The following is a 16,110-nucleotide window of genomic DNA, read 5'->3' as shown; positions in this document are numbered from 1 at the left end:
CATTTTCAAGAAGCTCGGCTTCATTACTAAGCTAATCGCTTTACTTTTCCAGATTTTATCCATCACCTTCAAACTCACTCTTGCTTTTGCTATTCTAGTTGCTATTTTCTTCTTACAGTCTAGATCATACGTCATGTTGCTCCCCAAATACGAGAAGTTCTCTATGTTCTCTAGTTCGATCCCATCTACACAGATTTTCCTTCCTATTTCCTTATCTCCAAATACCATTGTCTTCGTTTTATTGATATTCACAATCAGTGCTCCAGTATATTTAATAAGTTTGATTCTGTCACCTCTACTCACACTGAATAATCTGCCCTGACTTGCATGAGACTGCTCACAGAGAAAGGTATTCTATGTGCCAGGATAAGGTCCTTAGCAACAAATTCAGCTTTCTGATTTTTAGTTACACAATTTTTATGTGTTATCTATTAAGATCAACTATCATTTTCAGCGGAATTCCCCATGTAGAGGCAGAAAATATAATTGGAAATGGTAGAAATCTTTTAAAACAAAAGAAAATTTTAAGTGCACTCACTCTGCTGATTTATAATTAAAACATATGCAATACTTGGATTTATTACTAACTTGGCTATTGTCATCTGAGTAAGTGGGTTTTGCCCATGAAAGCACATGATTCTCTCTTTCTTTCTCTCTCTCTCTCCCCCCCCCCCTATATATAGTTGGTCTCTAACGAGCTAAAGGACTACTTGCTTTTCTATCTAACGTGAGATGTTTGTGATGCACATTTGCTTTGTTGCAAACAGTAATAGTAGAAAGATATTTATTGGACATAATGCTAGCACAGGGTTAAATAAAAACAAAGGAAAGCACTGAAATCTTCTGCCCAATTTGGAGATTGCATTTTCTCAGGTTGATGAAAGTAATTTCACTCTAGTTTGCATTATTTGTTATGGAAATAATTGTTTTCACTGTGGGGCAAATCAACACAGAATGCCAAACTGAATGCTGTGTGTGATGGTGGCTGGGAAGATTGCCTGAGAAGCTCTCCAAAAAGTTGTGTAAGTCAGCACAGACCCACTGAAGTGAATGAAATTTACATCTACTAAGACTGTGGCCCTCTGTAGAGTTGTTAGTATTCTCACTTACCCTCTTACCTGAGGGAGGAGTTAATGCAAATGTAGTCTCTTTCTCACATGCTGAGTTAGCACTGCATCTTGTGCAGAATTCATAGCATATCTAGTAATGCAAGATCAACTGTAGCAGACTGAGTGAGAAGGAAGGCAAAAACGAATAAACTTTACTTTGGGGCTTCTGCTTTTAGAGGTAGATTCTCCAAGCTGTCCTTTGCTCTCATCACATGGAAATATGAACCCCTTTGAGACCTTAATGCACATTTAAGAAATGATATTTTGTGTTCATATCCTGATAAGATTTGCTGTAGGGAACTTCAGTCCTGTTCTCCTCACTCTGCCCACAAAGAAGTCAATATGAAACAGGACCTTTAATCAAAAAGAGTCCCTTACCTCCCATGCTATTACTAATTCATGCCGTCTTCCACTTCTGCCACTGACATTAGCTGGTGCTGTCTTTGGAACTATGAACAAAAAAAGCAAAAAAAGAGAATGTCCAAGTTATTGATGTTTTCCCTATAGTAATAACCTACTCCAGAAGGCAGTAAACTGTCAAATCAGGTCAAATATAACAAAAGACAAAACATTACAGTAAAAAGAATTTGTCTGAGTTTTCTGATTGCATTGTAGGGAACCATGCAATCCATTTAGTGATTTCCAACTGAACACATACTGGTGAGAAGACAAGTATAGATGTGGAAAAGGAGAGAAAAGAAATTACACGAATCTTTAAAAAAGAATAACAACTATCCTCCAGGTTATCTTGCATTTTAACTAGCTGTTGATTTTAAAGTGTATTTTGCTGGAATTCTATTTGTACATGTATGGTATTTGTTACATTTTTAGTATTTGTTTTCCAGTTGCCTCTTTAAAAGAAAAGCAAATGCCAGAAATCTGGTGTATTTCAGTGTTCAGGGAAAAGTTTGAATACAAAAACAATAGTTGCCTAAATTTTCATAAGTGATCAGTGAGTCTAGGTGTTTTAATTTCTGGGTATCCAACCTCAGGCAACTTAATGCCGCCTGATTTTCATACAGTGCTGAGCACCTGTTTATCATTTCAAGTTAGACATTCAGCAACAGAAGCATTCCAAATTACTGGTCCTTTCTGAAAATGTAGGTCATTAAGCTTTCTTGATTTGCTTTACACACATGTATGAATTTATAGAACCAACAAACAGCATATCTGGGACGATGTCAAAACGACAGAGAAAAATATTGCAGCTGTCATCAGTATTGTACGCTTTCCAAATTTGGAAAATACTTGCTTTGCTTGGATTCGTGTAATTTCTTTTCTCTCCTTTTCCACATCTACTGAAACTCCTAAAATGACTTATGTGGCATGAATGTATGTACTTAGTGTGGTTTATATCTACATTCTTTATTTGATTAAAAGCATTCTAGGATAGGAACCTTCTCTTTTCTTCCTCACAAACTAGTACATACATCAATTGCAGAAAGGTACTGCGAGGCATTAACCGTTAAAACATTATTGTATGCCATTTAGCTTATTTATTGGGTAGCACTGTGCCTTTGAACTACAAAGAGAAAACACATTTAAATAAATGCACACAATTCCCTCTGTTTCTTGTGTTAATCATTAAGGGCTTAAGTTCAATAATAATATTGTAGAGCTTAAATGATAAAACTCACACAGACTTCAGAATTGATTTGTATGGAATTTTGGAGCCTTTAGCCTATTTGCACTGAAAAAAAGAAGAAAAATGCTCAATTTTTATTTTATTTAACGTTGCCTTATCTCCACTGGCTACACAGTAGTTATTTCTGATTTACATTGATGTAAATGCGATGCCAAACAGGAAATGTGTGTGCCTATTTACATGTATATATATTTTTAAAATACAAGTTTTGCTGTGGTGTCTACAGTTCTCATCTGAATGACCTGAGAAATTTTGAGGCATGAATTGCTTCTTTCCTGCTGAGATATGTTCACCTAAGAAATATGCTAACTGTAGCTTTTTCCTTTCAGTTCCCCATTTACTGTGCTTAGTGAGGCTCTATAACAGGGATGGACAATAAACAGCCCGCAGGCTGGACATGGTTTTCCAGGCTTAGCCCCTCCAGTGCTGTCAGACACTTAATTTACCTGCACATCCACAGGTACAGCTGCTCACAGCTCCCGTTGGTCATGGTTTACTGTTCCCAGCAATGGGAGATGTGGGAAGCAGTGTAAACGTGGCCACCATTTCTTGTAGCTCCTATTGGCCAAGCATGGAGAGCTGGGGCCAATGGGAGCTGCAGGCAGCGATACCTACAGACACTTAGGTAAACAAAGTGTTTGGCGGCCCACTAGGGGCCAATCCTAACAAATTGCATCCAGCCCAAAGGTCTTTTGTTGCCCACACCTGGTCTATACCAGTGTTTCTCAACCAGTGGGATGAGTACCCTTAAGGGTACTCAAGAGAAGTCTGGGGAGGTATGTCAATACAACTGAAATTTGGAGAAAACTGAATTTTTGTTTTAAGTTTTATAGCGCTTAATTATTTTTATACTTTTTGCACCCAACAATCTCATCGCCTGCCCAGCTACGATTAAGTTGTTTAAACAAATGTGTTGCAATGGTAGAAAAAAATTGTGTGTGTCTGAAAACTGTAAGTACTAGGGGTACTTATAATTTTTTTTGAAAAAGGGATACTTTATAAATAAGGTTGAGAAACACTGGTCACCCCGGACGTCCCATCATCTCTGGTATTGGCACGCTCACTACTGGTCTATCCAGCTATGTAGACACTCTTCTCAAACCCTTCATAACCAATACCCCCAGCTATCCTTGAGACACTACTGACTTCCTAAGGAAACTACAAAACATCGATAACCTCTCCAATAATACCATCCTTGCCACCATGGATGTAGAAGCTCTATATACCAACATCCCACATGAAGACGGATTACAAGCAATTAGAAACACTATCCCAGAGGACACTACTGCCAACCTGATAGCAGACCTATGTAACTTTGTTCTCACCCACAATTATTTCCAGTTTGAGAACAACTTATACCTCCAGATCAGCGGCACAGCCATGGGTACACGCATGGCCCCACAGTATGCTAACATTTTTATGGCTGACCTAGAACAACGTTTCCTCAACTCCCATCCCCTTTCACCCCTCCTCTACCTACGGTACATCGATGACATCTTCATGATCTGGACGCATGGCCAAGAAACACTGGAGATATTCCACAGAGATTTCAACAACCTACACCCCACCATCAACCTCAGCCTGGACCATTCTACACGAGAGATCCACTTCCTGGACACCACCGTACAAATCAACAATGGAAAATTAGACACCACTCTCTACAGAAAACCCACCGACTCATACAGTTACCTACATGCATCCAGCTCCCATCCAGAACACACCACACAATCCATCGTCTATAGCCAAGCCCTTCGATACAACCGCATCTGCTCTAATCCCACTGACAGAGACCAGAAGCTTCAGGATCTCTACCAAGCATTTATAAATCTCAACTACCCACCCAGAGAAATAAAAAAGCAAATTGAAAGAGCCAGACGAATACCTAGAAACCATCTACTTCAAGACAGACCCAAGAAAACCAACAATAGAACACCACTTGTCATCACCTACAACCCCCAACTTAAACCTGTCCAACACATTATCAATAAACTACAGCCTATATTGGAACAGGATACCATACTCAAAGAGGCTCTGGGAGACAGACCCATAGTCTCCTATAGACAACCACCTAACCTCAAGATGATTCTTACCAACCACGACAGGACATACCACACTAATACCAACCCTGGTACCTTCCCTTGCAACAAACCCCGTTGCCAGCTTTGTCCACATATTCATTCTGCTGATACCATTATTGGACCTAACCAAGTGAGTTATAAGATCAAGAACACATATTCCTGCGCATCCAGAAATATAATCTATGCTATCATGTGCCGAAAGTGTCCGTCTGCTATGTACATTGGACAAACATCTCAGACACTTCGCCAAAGGATTAATGCCCACAAAACAGATATCAGACAAGATCACAAAGAGAAAACAGTTTCTTGCCACTTTAACCAGAAAGGACACTCTCTAAATGACTTAGCCACCTGCATTCTGCTACAAAGACCTTTTACATCTGCACTTGAAAGGGAATCCTCTGAACTGTCATTCATGTTAAAATTCGACACTTGCCAACAAGGACTTAACAAGAATTTGAACTATCTCACCCATTACCAAGACAGTTTCCCCAATTATCACCTGTAATACCATTAACTCACAAACATCCCACTCTCCCTACCTTTAATATCATCAATTCACAGACACTTACCTTCCTTCCTCCCCCTCCCCCCCCCGCATCCCTCTTCTGTTCTGCAATGTGATTTGTCCTTTTCATATTTGTTCATTTTTTTAATTGTATCCTTTGGTATATATGGTTGTGACTACTTTCTTCCACTATTTGATCTGAGGAAGTGGGTCTGGCCCACGAAAGCTCATCATCTAATAAACCATCTTGTTAGTCTTTAAAGTGCTACATTGTCCTGCATTTTGCTTCAACTACCCCAGACTAACACGGCTACATTTCTATCACTGGTCTATGTAGTTATTCTCTACCAGTAGCACTTGACCTACATGTAATCAGATGATCAAGTGACGCCTTGCAGTCATATTGCAAAAGAAGAGCAGAGAAGGACAGTTTCACTAAGGAGATAAGTTGCAGTTGCTTATTGTTTTCTTTAATTGAAATGGATTGTTTTGCTCTTCTCTTTGGCAAACATCTCAAAACCTTCCTAGAATCCTCATAAGAGTATTAGTGGCCTCCTTCATTTCTAGCAGTTGGCACTCAGATGCTATATTTTTTAATATTGGTGATATGTTACCACCTTGATGTGTATGGCCATAGGGTCATTTGACAAGCACGAGTGAAAAAATAATAATTTTCCTCTCTGATTCTGACTCTGTAACTTTATTAGGTATCCAATAATGTTTCCCACATGGAACTTCTACTTTTATCAATGAAATTTTGATTGAACCCCCACCCCCCTGCAGTTTATGCAACAAATATAAAAGTACAGAGCAGAAGGGAGAGGGAAATTTTGCTCTGAAACTTTCATATTACAGTGTTCAGTAATGTGATGTATGGTCTGTAGTGGTAAGACATCAATAAATATGATTTTATAGTCAACTGGAAGTTTATTAACATGCAATAAATGACCATCAAATCATATCTACACAGAGTGTGGTGTTAAGCAAACATAGGATCTAATTTCAAATATTCTTCAAAATTACATCTATAAGGTTTCTTTGGTAGTGCGGCAATATGAAAAGAGTACTCCTTGTTGACTTTGATATCATATTATTGATTCAGAACACTATGTTCCTTTGAAGTATCCAACTTGAGGGCCTTATTTTTAGATCAACCAGAAAAGAGGGCCAATGTCTTCTTTCTAGAGTATTCTTGGTAATAGTCTTAAAGACAGAAGCCCCACTTAAAAGAATAAATGTTATAAGAATAAACCTGTCAAAAGAATGAATCTCCTTTGCACCAAACTGTAAAATATACAGTCATACAGTGAAACTCTCTCAAATGAATAACCATTAAAAAAGAGTAAATGTGTCAAAGGAATAAATTTCCTCCGCACTGCACCAAACCACAATATATACAGTCACAAGGGAACACTCAGAGATGAATAATGGTTAAATGAAGACAACTATTAAAAGAAAACATTTTTTCCAGGCACTAAGGCTGTATATTAGCAGTTTTCCACAGGAATATCATAGTATATAGTTTTATAACAGTATTTATTCACTCATAAACTATGTTTATTACCATATAATTAGTACCTTCCTGGTTTTCAAGATATTAATGATAAGCTGTGATACACACTAAGATACTTCTGCATTAAATGTAAATGTGCTGGGTATACTAACCTAGCCAGAAATGTAAAGGAGTTTTGTAAATGACGGAGCAATAAGGGCACGATCCTGAAGCTAAAACCTCTACATTTTACTGTCCATTAGATGTCAGAGGTATGTTAATTTGTTAGAATAAACAAGACTTCCATTACATGTTAGACATCCCTGGTCCAGCCCTCTCGGGACCTGACCAGTCCTGGATGAGGGATTTTCTGGACCAGAGGAGGTCATTTTTGGCCCCCCTACCACTGCCCCCCCCAGCCCACCAGACTCCTGGGTGTACCCCCACATGCTGAACAGTTGCTGCTGCCGCCACTCCTGGACTTCACCAGGCAGCTGTGCACCACTGCCACTGCTGTGGCACTCAGCCTTGCCAGGCAGCCACTTACCAGCTCGCTATGGGCAGGCCACTGCCCTGCCAGCCTACAGGACTCCCTGCTGGTGGCCCTCCACTGGGACTCTCTGCTCCTCCAACATCCGTGTCTTTCAAACATAGCATCTGGGAAATTGAGTCTTTTTCTGAAGGTGCATAATTTATCTCTGTCAGAGGTGCTGTATGTGTGGCTACATTATCTTTTACATACATCGAAAACTGCTGAGGATGTGGAGTGGGTTAAAATGTGCGTGTCCAAACAGGTTGTGATCATCTTCCAAAAGGTATTGATGTCCACACGTCAAGTTAACTGGGTAAAAACAGTGCAACCCATACACAGGCAAAACTCGCAATGACTTCACTGTGAATTTGGCGGGAATAAAAACAGAGAGACTTGTCCAATGATCATGGGGGGCAGACAGACTTTCCAGGCCTTGGGCAAGGTGTGTGTGAGAGAGAGGCTTTGCCCTCCTGGAAGGGGCAGGGCCTCAGATGGAAGGGGCACGGGTGGGGGCAGCCAGCCTTCAGTGCCCCTGGGAGCGTGCTGCACCATGCTGCCTCCTCCTCTCCCCTCCCCCACCTGTCCTTACTCCTATCCAGAGCACATGGTGAGGTGCTCTGGCAGCAATTTTAAGAGCCCAGGGCTCTTGCCACTGGTGCTGCCGCAGTTGCAGCGGTGGTGGCTGGGAGCCTCAGGCCCTTTTGAATCACCAGGCCATGGGGCAATTGCCCCCTTTGCCTCCTCTCCCACTGTCAGTGGGCCTGCACATGACGTTTTGGCTGAACTTAACTGTAGGCCTGGCTGCAAAAACAGAGACTGTTTTCAAATAAACATGATAAAACCCCAGAAACACAAAAAAGACTTTGCTTCTCACTGTAGCCTAAAAAGGAACAAAAACCAAATGTCCTTGAAAAGCCAACACAGGGAACGTAGTCTCCAAAAGCTCTCAGAAGCATCTGGCAGTGCTCTTAAAATATGAGGCAAGAAAGGGCTACATCTATATGACAGGAACAAGGAGATGCACAAAACTTAATGAAGTATAAATAAGAGGCAAGTTGTCCAAGAATTCATGAATAACTCTTCAGTACAAGCTGATTGCATTTTAAAAACAGTACAGCACTTATTTTTAGAACACATGCACGTACACACGCGCACACGCATACACACACATACGTATAGTATTAACTTTAATGATGGTTTTTATGTGGAATGACTGTAGGTTCTGGTGAAATTAGAATCAAAAGAGACCAATTATAACAATAAACATATCTTAACTGTTGCTCCGTAAAGTGATTGAAGTATATGCCTTAACTGCACTGCCATAATGAGCTGAAATAGACACTGACAACACAAGTCTAATTCTAGCTTCCAGAAACTGGTAATTATACAGTAGATTTTAGCAATTAAAGTAATGTTAACAGAGCTTATCATTGGCCTGAGTCTGTTTCCAGTAAAGGAAAAGGTAAACTATCCACTGATTTCAATGGAAACAGTGGTAGGCCACTGTAAAGATTTAAAAACACCTTTAAAATGAAAGTCAGCTGACTGTCACCTCTTTTTGGTCAGGCTCTATCTACCTTCCTCTTTCTCAAATATTGGGCATTATGTTTTCAAATATGGCCACTGCTTTGGGGTGTGCAATTGAAACAGTGTATGTCTGGTTTCCAGATAATCCATAGTTCCCCCTGACTTTAATGGCTGTTGCAGGAGCTCAGCTCTTTGGAAACTTAAGCTAACACTTCTCAAGTTCAGGACTCTAAAACTGAAGCATCCAATAGACTGCTGGATCACTTCTGAAAATGTCATCCTTATGAATAATGTAACATTAAGTAAATAAAATAATCATTCAATCAGTGTGTGTTACTGTGTTTCTCTTGTATGTATTTAAGGAAATATTAAACAATCTTCCTTCAATTATGCAAGTTTTGATGTTCAAGGAGAGTAATGATCAATACTATGACCAATTTATGAATTTTTATATTACAGTAGCTCCTAAATGCCATAGCCATGATCAAAATTCAATGTACAAACATGGGGAAGTGATACTTGCCTTGAAGCCAAGATAGAAAGGAGCATAGTTATGCTTTTATTTTTCACATAGTAAACTGTTTACATGACCAAGATGTATTCTGGCAGATCCAGGGACTGAATCTAGCCAGCTCACTGCCTTCACCACAAACCCTGCTTACTCTGCTCAATTGTTATCATCATGAAGATTTTTTTTGCAAGAAGGCTTTCTATATAAAGGTAGAAGCATTTCATCTTTAAAAAAAAAAAAAAAGATTTAGTCAGTGCTTCATTCCTTAGGGAAGATGAATTATTAAACTTGGTTTTAGTCCTTATTGAAATTGTTAAAGTAACTTCAACAATTTGTTTGTTTTAGATTTTTTTATATGTTTTAAGACTTGTACTTTTAAAAAAACCTCTTCTTTTCTCAGTTCTTTATCTCAATTACGAAATAAGATTTGTCAGCAGCTTGACAAAACTTCCTAATCCAAGGACCAAAATAACAACAAACTCGGCAGGTTTTTTTTTTATCTTGTTTCCCTTACATATACTCTGCAGTACACATCTGGGAACCTGACAAATGTTAAGTAAAAAAACCTATCACAGCAAGAAAGTCTAGTCCCCATGTTCTCATTCTCCCAGGAAAATATTTCCTACCTCATCTGTACTGGAACAAGATGAGAAAATACGTTAGCTTCTCTGAAGAAGTAATGCACCATATTTAACTGTTCGGTAAATATTGAGGGGAAAAAAACAACACACTTGGTGTTAAAGATTTTTTTTATATGTAGGACATTTGCATTTTAGTAATAGATAAACAAAATTATCATTCACTTGAAATATCTGATGCACGAGTCTCTCAAAACTGCAACATAAGGAATTGGGAACTTAAGTGCTATGATATAGGTGTTAGGAAAATATCAGAAGACAATCTTTTGAATTTTCCAGTTTATTTGCTGGTAACACACAGTACTTTACTTGGATCTGGCTTCTGCAATTTTACATACCAGTTAGTGGATTGTTTTTAAACATACCTGTGCACAAACCCATGCAGCTAGTGATCGATATCTTCTTTCTATTTTTCCTTTTGTGTGGAGGAAGTCCCCTTACCCTTAAAGGCCTTAATAATCCATTTAAACATCATGAAATCTCAATATAGCAGTGGATTTTATTGTTCAATAAAATTAATCAAAATCAATAGAAATGCTGAAACCTTGTTTCTCCAGCTCAAAGAAAACAGTAACAACAACAAAACCAACCAACCAGACAAACCAAACCAAAGACACCAATTGTTCAATGTGGCATATTTATTCTTTAGTGTAATGCAATTTTAATCTTATATGTAATTTTCTACAACTAAATGTCATCGGTCTATTAGCTCAGAGAATCAAGTTTGCATGTACAATTAGCAGGTTAAATTCTGAGTCTACTCAATTTCTCTTCAGCCCACGTTTCAGCATGAATAGATAATGTAATTGATGCTCTGCCCCCAGGCTCCAAATGCCCGGTTTCTTTCGTGGAATGTCTGGCACGTTTAAATTGATGTTATTTGCTCTTTTCACCTTGTGGACCTATAAAATATGTATTAAGGCTAGAATTAACAGAGCTATTGGAATAAGCTGTGAGCTAGATGTGCCAGAAATCACAGTATTAGCCATTCCATTGAAAGGAGCTATGAGGAGCAATCACGTTAACTAAATATGAACTAAGTAACAAGATTAGGGTTTAATTAGAAAATTAAAGCAAGTGGAAACCTGTTTATTATTCTGTCAATTACCTGATACCATTCCAACAATTGCTGCCATGGGTATTTAAATACTGTCTTATTAGTCCTGTTACTGATTTGGGGAAGAAGGTTCAAAAAATGGTGGGCAGTGAGAGACAAAGACTCTATTCTCAATTCAAGTTTGTATAAGCCACTACATTACAACTGTTGTGGATTATTCATATGGGCATGATCATGTCTTGTGGATGACAGCTCTGGGTTGGAGGTGAGGCAGAATCACATTGCTCAGCAGGCCTGAGTGTTATCTCAGAGCTCCCATGTGTCCAGAGGCAGCCTGCCTGCCATGAATGTGGAGTGCATTGAATATCCCCACAGATTAGTGGGCTGAGAGGCTGGAGACTTATCTTTTTAAAAAAAATTAATTTCTCTGCTACATACATTTAGTTGAAGTTTTCAATTTTTCCTCAGTAGAACATTAACTCTTCTAAGATTCCATTTCCCCAGGATATTTCCATCTAGGATTTGCAGTAAAAAATGAATGGAGAAAATAGGAACATATTGTTCTGGTTTGAGAAAAAAGAGGACAGGCTGATGTGGAAAACAATGTAGGGGAAGTTAATAGGGGGCTGACTGTTGCCAGTTCTTTCAGCCACTCTTGTTGTGATAAAGGCCTCTAGGAAAACCATCCTGATGTTTTGAAGCCTCTTAGTGGACAGTCTTAAAGGCTGGACCCAGTTAATTTCAGGACAAAGTTCAGGGTCCAAGTAACAAGTGGGTACCAGCTTGAAGGTAGTGGAAGGTCATTGCCTGAGTGTACCAAGACATAATTGTGACGGACCGGGCCGTGTCTGGGCACAGCTGAGGGCGTTCGCTCAGGGCGAACTGCTCGAATCCGGGGCTACTTACAGCCCCCGACTGGTGACCTCTCCACACAGGCCACAAACCAGTCCCACAGAGCGCTTCAGCAACCTGCCTGAAGCCTCCCGAGCAAAACCCCTCCGACACCCCAGCAATATCCGTGCCCCAGATGGCCCCGGGCCTCATACACAGGTGGGGGGTCCTAGCACCCAATCCCACCTACCCCGAACAAGTTCTGTCCGGTTCCAAGAAACCAGCCACAGATCCCTGGTCAATTTACCCTCTGGATCTTACCCACAAATCACGCTGGGCCAAACCTTTAGAATCTATAACTAACGGTATGTCTACACTACAAAGTTAGTTCGAACTAATGGACGTTAGTTCGAACTAACTTTCCTAGGCGCTACACTAGCGCTCCGTTAGTTCGAACTTAATTCGAACTAACGGAGCGCTTAGTTCGAACTAGGTAAACCTCATTTTACGAGGACTAACGCCTAGTTCGAACTAGCTAGTTCGAACTATGGGCTGTGTAGCCCTTTAGTTCGAACTAGTCGGAGGCTAGCCCTCCCCAGGTTTCCCTGGTGGCCACTCTGGCCAACACCAGGGAAACTCTATGCCCCCCTCCCGGCCCCGGACCCCTTAAAGGGGCACGGGCTGGCTACGGTGCCCGTGCCAGGTGCAAGCCTGCCAGCACCCAGCTAGCAGACCTGCACCTGGCACGGCACAGAGCCACCCACCCGATGCCCCCCAGCCCACCCCCTCTTGCCGGGACCAGGCTGGCGGCTCCCGGGAGCTTGCCCTGGACCGCAAGAGGCGGGCACCTTCCTGGGCTAGTGCGGACATCGTGGACCTCATCCACGATCTCCGCACTAGGCACAGGAAAGTGGCCGTCTAGGGCAGGAGAGCTGCCAGCCTGGCCACCCAGGACCAGGTGTGCATGAAAATCAAGGGGGTCCACTGAGACCCCCGACCCTGAGCCCTGAGCTTACAATGGCCGTCCTGGGTCAGACCAAAGGTCCATCTAGCCCAGTAGCCTGTCTGCCGACAGCGGCCAACCCTAGGGACCCTGGAGGGGATGGACCGAAGACAGTGACCAAGCCATTTGTCTCGTGCCATCCCTCTCCAGCCTTCCACAAACTTTGGGCAGGGACACCGCTCCTACCCCCTGGCTAATAGCACTTCATGGACCCAACCTCCATGACTTGATCTCACTTCCCTTTAAACTCTGTTCTAGTTGTAGCCTTCACAGCCCCCTGCAGCAAGGAGTTCCACAGGTTAACTATTTGCTTTGTCAAGAAGAACAACTTTCTCTTACTAGTTTGAAGCCTGCTACCCATTCCTTTCCTTTGGTGTCCTCTAGTCCTTCTTTATGGGAACTCAGGAAGAACTTTTATGAATGCACCCTCTCCACCCAACCCCTGCTTTTAGAAACCTCTATCCTGTCCCCCCTCTGTCTCCTCTTTTCTAAGCTGAACAGTCCCAGCCTCTGTAGCCTTTCTTCATCTGGGACCTGTTCCCAACCCCTGATCATGTTAGTTGCCCTCCCTTCTCCCAGCCTTTCTCTTCCCCTCTCCCACCTCCTTTTCCCAGTCTCCCCCAGTTTTTTTCAATAAAGACAGAGTCAATGGTGGAAGAAACGTTATCTTTATTTTGTACATCAATAAGAAGGGGGGCTAGGGAAGGGTAAGTGGAAGGAGGTGAGGGAGGAATGGGGTACGAGCCCCCGTTGGGGACGACTGGGCTGGCTCTGTGGGCTTCTGGGGGTGGAAGCTCTCCTGCAGCCCCCCAATTGCCCCCTTTCCCCAGATGGCAGCCTGCGGCAAGTGCAGCCGGGCTGATGGCCGAGTGGTGTGATGTGCCCAGTGTGGGTACTCCGGGCACTCCAAGCCAGAACTTCTTTGCAAGCGGGGCACCCCTTAGAACTGTGTGTCTGGGGTGAGGGTCGGGACCCTTTAAGCGCAGCCCTCGGCTAGCCTGAGACAGCATCTCCATGCTCTAAGTCCTCCTTTTATGCCCTGCCGGCACTGCTTCCGGCCATCCTTAAGCCCTATTCAGAGTCCACTCAATGTGGACTTGCTAGTTCGAATTAGCAAAACGCTAGTTCGAACTATTTTTTAGTTCTAGATGTGTTAGTTCGAATTAGCTTAGTTCGAATTAACTAATTCGAACTAAGTTAGTTCGAACTAGCGCTGTAGTGTAGACGTACCCTGAACGTTTATTATCACAAGAAAGAAAAGCATGAGAGTAAGGTTATTAAAGTACAGTACGTTACATACACCGAATCTCCCAGTCCTCGATGCAGGCTCTAGCAGAGATGTACAGCTGCTGGTTTAAAAGTTCTTATTGCACATCCTACGATCAGGATGGGTCCACAGGTCTTCCGGGCCCTTCAATCCCTGCAATGCTGCCTCTGGGATAAAGTGCTTAGCTGAGAACCAAAATGGCATCGACCACATGGCCTCTTTATACCTCCTTCCTGGCCTCTTCTTGTATGCAGCAAGTCACCTGGTCAGAGGCCAATCTCTATGTTCCCTGCTGGCTGCCCTCAGGTGACAAATCCCATTCTTTGGGTGTGTCCATAGCCTATTGAGAGCCATTGTTCCACAGGGCTTTGCTACTCAGCCTGTCCATAGCCATGCTTAACCACATTCAGAGAAATATTCAGCTTCCACACAGATTACAGATTCCTACCTACACACACAGACATTATATACTCACATAAATAGCAAACATAAGATTAACAAACAATAAGCTCCCATTCAATACCCCACATGGCTCCCTTTCATACCAATTTCTGGGGCCAGCACCCCCACCTAGGGGTGCAGCAGCGATCTGGCTGCTTCCCTCCAATTCGGTAATGTGACAATAATACCACTGTCTTCAGTAAGATCAAAAAGATCTTGCTCATCTTTCTGAACTGCACCTTGCTGTGCATCAATAGGAAAAACAAATATCCACCCTCCACTGTATGAGGAGAAAGTAGTTGTACAGAAAAGGACACGTGGCAAAACTTTTTGATGAGAACTAGTCTATGAATAGGTTTATCCCATTGCTTAATAACTTGCCTGAAAACTTCTAATTTAAGAGCTCACTCCCATAGGCACATTTTGGATTGGCTTAGGCAGACTTCTGCACAGATGAGATGGTCAAGAATAAGAAGGGCTTTTATGAAGAAAGTTTAGAAAGGGGGAGTCTCCTAGCAGGCTCAGGCACTGTGTGACAACCTTATCTTATCAAGTATTTGACTTAGTAGATAGCATGCTACTTCAGGCACCAGTTGTAGTGAAGCTGGCCAAAGGAACCTGGCTGTAAGAAGATGCTGTTTGCACTGGCGAGGCAGAACCAGTAACTAAAGGCAGAGCAATCTTAGAAGTTCCCAGCTAGCAGAGAGACTCTGTGAATTACATGTGAAGTTCTGAGTTTTGGGGTTTTGGCACATTTACTTCAGCTCAAATACAGGGCTGATTCCTCCTCTCGTGGAAGCCAATATGCACCTGGAGAAAATCTTGGAAAACACTATACATTTTGGGTGTCATATATTTGCGGGGAATGAGCTTTCCAGGCCTAAGAAATGTAGGGGCACATGCATATGTTGACTACTCTCCTGGGAAGTGTGGGAAGCTGAGCAACAAAAGACAGTCTCTCTGAAGACTAGGTGAAGCAAAATGCAGGACAATGTAGTACTTTAAAGACTAACAAGATGGTTTATTAGATGATGAGCTTTCGTGGGCCAGACCCACTTCCTCAGATCAAATAGTGGAAGGAAATAGTCACAACCATATATACCAAAAAAATGAACACATATGAAAAAGACAAATCACATTTCAGAACAGGAGAGGGATGCGGGGGGGGGGGAGGGGGAGAAGGAAGGAAGGTAAGTGTCTGTGAATTGATGATATTAGAGGTGGGGAGAGTGGGATGTCTGTGAGCTAATGGTATTAGAGGTGATAATTGGGGAAGGTATCTTGGTAATGGGTAAGATAGTTTGAGTATTTGAAGACTAGGGATATAGCCACGGATACAAGAAAATGGGTTCACAATGTGCTGAAAAAAATGTGAAGTCTGGGGAAGAAAAAGAAAAAAAAGTCTATGGCTCTCATGAAAAAAATGCTAGTGCAAGAAGTATAGGGACAATATTTTCTTTTTGCCATGACT

At 41.8% G+C, this 16,110-nt stretch overlaps 1 protein-coding gene across 1 annotated transcript in view; it reads right to left on the bottom strand.

The window, feature by feature from the left end:
* The window catches only part of CNTN5 (contactin 5), a 1,036,023-nt gene that overhangs the window by 46,288 nt on the left and 973,625 nt on the right, over window positions 1-16,110 (bottom strand). Inside the window, exon 19 of the mRNA XM_089775740.1 lies at window positions 1,488-1,558. Coding sequence (XP_089631866.1) covers window positions 1,488-1,558 — 71 coding nt within the window. The remainder of the gene's footprint in view (window positions 1-1,487; window positions 1,559-16,110) is intronic.

The sequence above is a fragment of the Pelodiscus sinensis genome, chromosome 1 (genome assembly GCF_052426305.1).
Source record: "Pelodiscus sinensis isolate ZL-2025 chromosome 1, ASM5242630v1, whole genome shotgun sequence".
Lineage (NCBI taxonomy): Eukaryota > Metazoa > Chordata > Testudines > Trionychidae > Pelodiscus > Pelodiscus sinensis.
This window is presented reverse-complemented; position numbering and strand designations above follow the sequence as displayed.